A 10,229-nucleotide genomic window follows, 5' to 3' on the forward strand; every position below is an offset into this window, starting at 1 on the left:
CTGTATTGGGTCTTCGTTTCTGTGCGAGGGCTTTCTCTAGTTGTGGCAAGCGGAGGCCACTCTTCATCGCGGTGCGCGGGCCTCTCACTATCGCGGCCTCTCTTGTTGCGGAGCACAGGCTCCAGACGCGCAGGCTCAGTAATGGTGGCTCACGGGCCCAGTTGCTCCGCGGTATATGGGATCTTCCCAGACCAGGGCTCGCACCCGTGTCCACTGCATTGGCAGGCAGATTCTCAACCACTGTGCCACCAGGGAAGCCCCTACAGAATCTTTTTTAAGTGCCCTGTTTTGCTGGAATCTCCTAGTAATCGTTTGAAAAAAAAAAAGTTTTTGGTTTAATCTATAATGCTATTTTCTTCTCTATTATATTCATTTTCCATTCTTTATTATTTCCTTCCTTCTTATTACTATAGGTTTGTTCTGTTGCTCTCCTTTACAACTTTTTGAGATAAATGCCTAACTCATTTATTTGTAACTGATTTCTCTTGTATGTAATGCTATAAATTTACCTTAATTTACTAAAGTACAGATTTAACTGTGTCCCACAATTTTTGCTTAATAATGTGTTTGTTCATTATCATTCACTTCCAAGTATATCCTAATTTCCATGTATATCCTAATATCCTAATATTCTCTTCTTAAAACAAGGATTATGTATTATATACTAATATATTTATTTTCCAAATCTATGGGATTTTAAAAGCTGTTTCTTTATGAATTTCTCATTTTGTTGCATTATGGTCAGATCACACAGTTTAAATATTATTGATCCTTTGAAGATTTCCATTCAGTGAAGTATACCATAGTCAAAATGAAGAGGATGTAATGTAGAGAAAATATTTGCAATGTCTAAAATGTGTATATGTGAAATGACCTCTTTTAGGCCTCACAATTACTCCAATACCTTTCAGTAAACTACCATCAACTAAGCTCCAGGCTTTATTCAAATTTCACTAGTTTTCCCACAAATGTCCTTTTTCTGTTCCAGATTGCCATATAGGATACCGAATCACATTTAATTGTAGCACCTCCTTAGCTTACTCTGGTCTATGGCAGTTTCTTAAACTTTCCTTGCTTTTCATGACTTTTGACAATTTTCAGGAATCCTTAAGTGTCGGGTATTTTGCCAAATGATTCTCGGTTTGAGTTTGATGTGTTTCTCCCGGTTACACGGGTTTATAGGTTTTTAGAACTATACCGCAGAGGTGAGGTATCCTTCTCATCACTTCCCATCAGGAATACATACTATCAATATGACTTACCACTAGTTTCTCCACTGTAAAGTTACTTTTCTCCCCCAGCCATATTCTATTCATTGGAAACAAGTCACTAAATCCAAACTACACTTAGGGAGGGGCAAGGAAGCTCATTGAGGGGAAACATCTATGAGAAACACAAATTATCAAGTACACAAATTAATTGGAACTCATTTGTAAGGAAGATCTGTTTCTTCTAGCTTTACCTTTTAATTTTAAATTAATCAAATTGAATAAAATTAAAAATTTAATATCTCAGTCTACACACTAGCTACATTTCACCAGCTCCGTAGTCACATGTGGCATATTGGACGGAGCAGATACAGAACATTTCCATCTGAAATTTCCAGTGGTTAGGACTCCACACTTCCACTGCAGGAAGTACAGATTCGATCCCTGGTCAGGGAGCTAAGATCCCACAAGCCTCGCAGCATGGCCAAAAAGAAAATTCTACAAGATGAATACTCCAACCAAAAAATGGGCAAATGATATGAACAGGTCACCTCACAGAAGAGAAAAATACACATTTATACATGTGAAAAGCTGATCATCCTTATTAGGAAATAAATGTTACATTACATTTTAGGAAATAAATGTAACAATAACATTAAAAAAAATTCCATCACTGCAGAAACTTTTGTGGACAGCACTGACTTAGATCATTCTTCTTTTAAAACATAATGCACTTAAACATATGAATTTCTTCTAAGAACTGCTTTAGCTCTGTCCCATAAATTTTGCTGTTTTCAATATCATTCAATTCAAATATTTTCATTTTTTCCATAGTGATTTCTCATAGGAGCTACAAGTTATTTAGAATCAGAACCAGGACTAGGGTGAGCCTCAGACCACAACATTAAAGAGGCTTGTGAAACACAGGCATGGCACGTTTGCGCTTTGGGCTCCTGGCAACACTTACTCTGGCCCCAGCCCTGTTTGCTTCATTATATTGCTTCATTTCAAAATTTTGGGGTTTTTTTCCTTAATTATCTTTCTGGTTGGTTTTTTTGTTTGTTGTTTTGTTTTGGTTTTGGCCATGCCTCAAGACTTTTGGGATCTTAGTTCCCTGACCAGGGATTGAACCCTAGCCCTCAGCAGTGAAAGTGCCAAGTCCTAACCACTGGACTGCCAGGAATTCCCATATCTTTCTGTTATTGATTTGCAGCTCAATCTTCCTGCAATCAGTGGGTAGTTACAAAAAGCCCTATAACTCATGTCACAATTGATGAACTACAGTACACGATGAACTACAGTGTCTTGAGAACAAGATAAGAATGTTCACTATAACCACTGCAGTACAACAAAACACCTGGAATAGCCAAGATAATTTCAACACCAAAGCTGGAGAACTTAAACTCCCAGATATCTGTGTTAGGGTTCTCCAGAGAAATGCAACCAACAGGATATACACATGAGGAGGTATGTTATGGGAATTGGCTTATGTTAAGTCCCACCATATGCTGCCTGCAAACTGGAGAACCAGGAAAGCCAGTGATATAACTCAGTCCCAATCTGAAAGCCCAAGAACCAGGAGCCTTGATGTCCAAAGGAGAGATGGATGTCCCTTCCTTCCCCTTTGTTCTCTTAGCAATGAACCCACATCCCATCTTAGGGATCATCCACATTCTCCTGGATGATGCCAACCCACATTGCTGAGGATTTATATTTTTACTCATTCTACTGATTCAAATGCTAATCTCTTCTGAAAACACCTCACAGATATACCCAGAAATAATGTTTCACTAGCTATCTGAGCATCCCTTAGCCCAATCAAGTCGATAAAAAAAATTAACCATCACACAAACTTAGGCAGAACCCCAGTAATTAAGAGCTATAATAATTGTGGCATTAGCACAAGACTAGAGCACTGGACAAATGGAATGGAGTCCAGAAATACATATACAGCCATCTCCCTGATTTACACAGAGCTTCCACCGCAATACAGTGGCATGGTCTTTTTAGTAAATGGTGGTTGATTTGAATACACATATGAAAAAACTAACATTGATACCTTGATTTATCACACCATAAATAAAAAAAAATACATTTGAGCTAGATCAGACCTAACTGTGAAAAGCTATACCGTAAAATTTCCAGAAGAAAACATGAGAGGAATATGTTCTTGGCAGACAATTTCTTAAACAGAACATTCCATGAAGCACCACTCTTTGTACATATGTACACCCATGAAATCACCATCGAGGCCAAAATAAGGGACGTTTTCAGGGTCCCAGAAGTTCCCTAATGCCCTTCCCAGTTGACAGTCTATAGTTTTGTTTTGTTTTTTAAGAGGAGGAGCAAGACTTGAATAGGCACTTAATAAAAGAGAGTAATATTCGAGTGGACAATAAGCATGTGAAAAAAATTCTCAAAATCATTACTCATCAGGAAAATGCAGATGAAACTACAATGTGATACCACTACAATGTCAAGAGAATAGTACTAATTGTTCCTGAACAAAACTTGAGTCTGCTTTACCGAGCGCAGTAAAGCAAATCTACTAACACCATGTTGTGATGAAGGAAAGTACTGTGTTTATTGCAAGCCATCCAAAATGGGACCAAGCAAGAACAGGCAGCTCATGCTCAAAAGACCCAAACTCTGGGATGGCTTTCAGGGAAGGGTTTTTAAATACAACGTGAGGGAGAGGGTGGCAGGGTGTGTGATCGGCTCATGCACTTATTATGACCATTGGTTGGTGGTGAGGTAACCAAGGTTGTATTTCAGGAGTCAACATCATCAACCTTCTGGTTCCAGCTGGTCTGGGGTCTACATGCTGGTGGGCAGCATACAGTTAACTTCTTCTGTCTTCTGGGGGTTTTAGTTTCTGCAAAACAACTCAAGGATATGGCTCAGGATATTATCTGTAGCCCCTGAGGAGAAATTAAAGATCTTTGACTTTGTTTTACGGCTGAACTATTATTGTTTTGTCTTGCTTGCTTGATTGTTTTCTTTTGTTTCTGCATTTTCTCACTTCTCTAGTTAAATTCGCTCTTTGGAACATGGGGAAGGCCTAGGACCTAAAGCTTTTCTACAAATAAGAGGCAGGGACATGGGGGTGGGGGGGTCTGTCCCTGGGAAGGCCCTGCAGGGTCCTGCTCAGTTATATACTGAAAAGGACTGACAGTACCAAGTGTTGGAGCTGTAGAAATGGAATTCACAGTACTGTTGGTGGAAATACACATTGTTTCAATCACTTTGAAAAAGTGTTTGGCCAGAAAGCTAAATCTATGCAGTTTCAGAACTTCTCATGTCTATATTTAGATGTATAGATATAGATATCCTAAAGAAATTTAGGATAAATTTCTATGAAAGACAGACACATGCTCATAGCAGCTTTATGCAAAATAGCAAAATTATGAGCCTCAAAATAGCAAAATTATGAGCCTCAAAGTTCAGGAACAATAAAATGGATACATAAACTGTGCCATATTCATTCAAGGGAATTCTACTCGGCAATGAAAAAGAATGTGCCACAGCGACACACAACAAGAATGTATCTCACTTATTTAAAAGAAAACAAAGACCAGACCAAAAAGAATCTATTGTGTGATTCTATTTACTTAAAATTTAGAAACAGGAAAAACTAATCCCTGGTGGTTGAAGTCAGAAAAGTGGTTACTTTGGGAAGGAGAGGGTGGCTGGGAAGGAGCATGGAGACTTCGGAGTTACTTGACAGTGGAGAGATGAAGCAGGTACAACCTCAGTCACTGTAAAGCCAGACAGGCGCTGACACTGCTTGCTGGCATCTACGAGCCACTACGTACAGCTGGCCTAGCCTCAATTCAGCTTTTTGGGATTTCTGGAGGTGGGTAGAACATAATTTTTAGCCAGAACCCCTGCTGCAATACGTCTGGAATATCTCGTGTTCATAGCCACCCTCTTGGTAGTTTTTTCAGGTGACACTCGGGATTCAGTGCTGGTCACAACCATGGATGCTGCCTCTCTTGGTCCTGGTTGAACTGAAGTTTGGATCTTGACCTCTGTTTCAGGAGGCAGCCCTTCCAGTTGCTCTGGTTTTTTAAATGGTTGATGATTCTTGGTTTGGTGCTCCATTTTCTCCTTCAAAGTCAAAAACTGTAGCCGGCACTTGGAACATTGAAAGACCCTCTTGTTCCAGTGCCTCCAAGCATGATTTACGTAGGATGTCGTCACTTTGAAAATTTTGAGGCAAAACAGACAAAGCAAACTGTTTGTGTTTTCATGCCATGTTCTGAAATGTGCTTCCACATCAGCAAAGGCTGACGATCTGTAATTGCAAACCTGGCACACATAGGGCATTTCGCCAGGTTTATGATTGACCTTCATGTGCTGTAAGAGAACCTGATCTGTTTCGAAGGACAATTCACAGATTTTACAGACCACAGAGGCCTCCTGGGAAGTGTGGACACTTTCAATGTGACACTGCAGCTGGAAGGGGGTGGGAAACTGGCGGTGGCAGTGCCGGCAGGTGGTGTGGATTTCCCAGCCGTCATCCCTCTGCTTCTCAAATTCCAAATGGTTCTTCACGTGGGTCATAAACTTGATATTTTTTAGGACTTTCAAGCAGCTGAGGCATTTGAAGGCTGCGTGGGTCTTCCATTCTGGCTGCCTGTCTCCTGGATGCCGTCCGTAGTAAAAATCATCAAGTAACATGATCAGATTTCCTTTCTTGGGATCAACAGTCTTGTTTTGAGTTGCTAGACTCGAATAGTCTGTTTTTGCCAGCCTTTCCAAGCTACGTGCTCCATCTGGATCCATAACATGGTAACGTGCCTGGTTATATGCATGAGCCCATGGAAATGATGCCCCATTGTGAACATGGCTTGACGAGGTCGGGACACCTTCCGGGGTCATACTCGTGTTCTTTGTAGGAAGGATACCTGGAGAGGCCACAGCTAAGGCCTGTCCCCCTGGGATTCCATGGCTGACTTTAGGTCTTTTGGGATTCCCACTGTATATATCCATATCTGAAGTGGGACGTCGCTTTGAATCACGAGGACTTTTATCCTTGCCTCCTACCGAGAATGCAGCTCCAGGTAGACAATGAGGCCATGGAGAGAGCAACTCTGAGGAATTGTGAAGCACGACTTGCAGAGAGCTCATTTTATAATCAGGTTTAGACGAAGGCTCAAAAATAATAGGACTATCTGCGTCTCCCCATTCAGATTGAAAAGCCGGTGAAATGGCTGCTGCCTTTGACATCGGGGTCCTGCAATTTGAAGGCTGCAATGTGTAAGTCGTATCTTGACTCACGTGACCCTTCTTTCTTGTTGAGGATGAGTCCCTGGTCACTCTGTTCAAAATGTTAGAAATGACCGGCTTTGAATTTGAAATCACTCTGACAAAGAGGGTTTCAGCATTTTCATTGACATGCTCCACTCCAACAAAGATCACCTCAGCACTGTCATCGTCCTCGTCTCTGGGTCTGGACCCTCCCATCTTCTTCTCTGGTCGTTCTGGTGCTTGTGCTTCCTCACGCAGAAAGGCGTGTGCCATTTTACAACCGCTTTTTGCTTGAAGTGGTCCCTTCTTCTACTGCTTTCTTTTGGCAAACTCCCACCTAAAGGCAACCACATGACACGGTCAGTACAGTTGTCCCCCCAGATCCGAGTTTTCACTCTCTGGGGTTTCAGTGAACTCTCGGTTGTTAACTGAAAATATTAAATGGAAAATTCCAGAAATAAATAACTCATAAGTTTTAAATTGCACACCATTCTGAGGAGTGTGATGGGAGTCTCGCACCGTCCTGCTTCCTCCCACCTGGGACACTCGGTTATCAGATTGTCAAGGTATCACAGTGCTCGTGTCCAAGTCATGCTTATTTTACTTAATAATGGCCCCAAAGCACAAGCAGAGTGATGCTGGCAATTCAAATAGGACAGAGAGAATCCATAAAATGCTACCTTTAGGTAAAAAGGCAAAAGTTCTCAGTTTGATTAAAAAAACAGAAGAAAAAATTGTACGCTGATGTTGCTAAGGTCTATGGTAGGAATGAATCTTCTATCTGGGAAATTGTGAAGAAGGAAACGAATCTATGCTCGTATTGCTGTCACATTTCAAACTGCAAAAGTTATGGCCTCAGTGCATGGTAAGTGCTTAGCTGAGATGGAAGAAACATCAAATTAGTACAATAATATTTTTGACACAGAGACCACATTCACAAAACTTTTATAACAGTGTATTGTTATAATTGTTCTATTTTATTCTTAGTTACTGTTGTCAATCTCTTACTGTGCTTTTTTTTTTTTTTTTTTTTTTTTTTTGCGGTACGCGGGCCTCTCACTGCTGTGGCCTCTCCCGCCGTGGAGCACAGGCTCCGGACACGCAGGCTCAGCGGCCATGGCTCACGGGCCCAGCCGCTCGGCGGCACGTGGGATCCTCCCGGACCGGGGCACGAACCCGTGTCCCCTGCATCGGCAGGCGGACTCCCAACCACCGAGCCACCAGGGAAGCCCTCTTACTGTGCTTTTATAAATTAAACTGCATCGTAGGTACGTTTGCATAGGAAAAAACATTGTGTATATAGGGTTTGATACTATCCATGGTAGCGGACATCCACTGAGGGTCTTGGAACGCATCCCCCCCTCCCCATCGTGGATAAGGGGGGACTATTGTATTTATTTCAAAAGACAAAATTGGTGCCTTATTTAATCATCAGCTGAAACATTGAGATAACTATTAACAGCCTTATTTTATACGTGAGGAAACAGGCTCAAACCCAGTTAAGTAACATGATAATTGTAAACTTACCTCTCTGGCCCCCAGCCCCCACTTTTGCCTTATCTCCCCAGGGCGGCCCCAATGCTCCCATTAAACTCTGCAGGAGAGCTGGCATGCACCCTTTTGCTTATAGATCTCCAATCTCACTCAGAAATGCCAACCAACATGAAAGGTCCAAAAGAGCCCTAGGCTATCGCCCGGGATGCCCCTCCCTCCCTCCACTCTGTGAGTGTGGAAGGCACCAGATCCTGTACACCGATCAAAAAAATTTTTTTATTTTGGTTGCACTGCGTGGCATGCCGGATCTTAGTTCACCGACCAGGGACGGAACCCTCGTCTCCTGCAGTGGAAGTCTTAACCATTGGACCATCAGAGAAGGCCTCGGATCAAATTTTTTTTTTAAATTCCAGGAAGATCTTAAAAGCAAAACTTGAAGTTGCCTTGTGCTGGCAACTATATATATAGCATTACACTGTACTTAGAACTATTTACACAGCATCAACATTGTATTAGGTATTATAATGAATCCAGAGATGATTTAAAGCATATGGGAGGATCTACTCAGTTTATATGCAAATACTACACCATTTTATATAAGGGACTCGGGCATCCATGGCTTTTGGTATCTTCGGGGTGGGGAGTCCAATCTCCCACGGATACCGAGGAAGGACGGTACTTTCTCAGGACTTCTGTTGCTCCCCCTGATTTGGATGCTCTTTCTCAGGTACCCTCATCCCAGCTCCTGACCTGCTTCAGGTCCACAGCTTCTCTGCAAGACTTCCCTGACCACACTTTCAAAAATCACAACCTCCCCCAACTCACATGCTATATTCAACTCCAAAGCTATTTTTCAACAGCGTTTATCACCTGCCTAACACACAAGTATAAAATACATCTTGCTTCTTTTGTCTCCACCCACTAGACTATGAGCTACACACACGAGGGCAGAGAGTTGTATTTTGTTCACTGCTGTATTCTTTGTTTCTAGAGCAACATCTGGCATGCTGTCAATGCTACATGTTTGCTACATAAATATAAAGTAACTGTTAGTAATATGATCATTTACCTGTACAACAGGCCCGAACCCACCAATTCCAGGGTCCCCAAGCACTTACACTTGATCTTAGCCAAAAGGCTGAGAAGTGATTTTCCAAGCATTTAATTAAATCCAAATCCTAATGATTTAACAGCATCATACAAGGGAGGAAATCAGCCTGTATGTAGTTGGGTGTGGGGAGGGGTGACTATTGAAATAAAAGTTTTGTAACGTAGTTCTCTCCCTACAATAGATTTGCTGATAGCTTCCATGCCATTAACACATGCATTGACACTAAGGGACATTCTAATGTTGACATTTGACCATTTCTGTTATCTTGCATTTCATCAGTAGCACTTTATAAGTTTGTTTGGCTATATATATATATATATATATATATATATATATATATATATATATATATATATTTTATAGTGGTATCAGAAATAATGTTGTATCTTACAGTTGATGGCATCTTAGATTCAATGAAAAATTCTATTTCTTTTCATAAGCTGAATCCAGCCTACTAAATTGACTTCACAAGTCACTAATGGGATGCTAGCTGCATTCTATAGGCAAATGGTTTAAACAGGGATTGGCAAATTGGCTTGCCCCCTGTTTTTGTTTTTGTTTTTTTATTGCCCAGCCACCAAGCTAAGAATGTTTTTTATATTTTTTAAGTTTTTTTTTTAATTTTTAAGAATATATTTAATTTTTTTTTTAATTTGGGGGAAAAAAACAAAGGAATATTTTGTGACATGTGAAAATTACATGATATTCAAATTTCAGTGTCCACAAATAAAGTTTACTGGAACACAGCCACGATCACTTGCTGTTGCTGGAGGCTGTTTTGCACTACTAGGGCAGAGTCAAGCCACTGCAAGAGACCACATGGCCCTTAATGCCTAGTTACTATCTAGCCCTTTACGGAGAAAGTTTGCAGACTCATGGCTTCAGAGAACAAAATGGAGCATACCAAACTCCATAGCTCACCAGCTCCTGAAGTCCAGATGATTCAGTGAACTCTGAGCCCGAGCGAAGGGTGAAGCTGGAACGTCCTGGTCTCCATATCCAGGAGAGATTTCTCTCAAGTTCACCAGCGCTACTTCCTGAGTCCTCTGTTCCTGGAACTCCTACCTGGCTCTCCTCAGTGATGCTGAATCAGAAGATTCCATGCCTTTTAAAGCCCATTATAATCCAATCCCTAGCATCCAAACAGGGCTCCAATCATGTCC

General features: G+C 41.3%; 1 protein-coding gene across 1 annotated transcript; it reads right to left on the reverse strand.

Annotated features, from left to right (window-relative positions):
* Positions 1–5,036: 5,036 nt before the first annotated feature.
* Positions 5,037–6,734, reverse strand: ZNF280A (zinc finger protein 280A; the record flags this gene model as incomplete). Its single annotated transcript, XM_082667970.1, has 1 exon — positions 5,037–6,734. The coding sequence occupies one exon, from the start codon at positions 6,732–6,734 to the stop codon at positions 5,037–5,039; it is 1,698 nt and encodes a 565-aa protein (XP_082524096.1).
* Positions 6,735–10,229: the final 3,495 nt, after the last annotated feature.

The sequence above is a fragment of the Grampus griseus genome (genome assembly GCF_964374135.1).
Source record: "Grampus griseus genome assembly, chromosome: 12".
Classification (NCBI taxonomy): domain Eukaryota; kingdom Metazoa; phylum Chordata; class Mammalia; order Artiodactyla; family Delphinidae; genus Grampus; species Grampus griseus.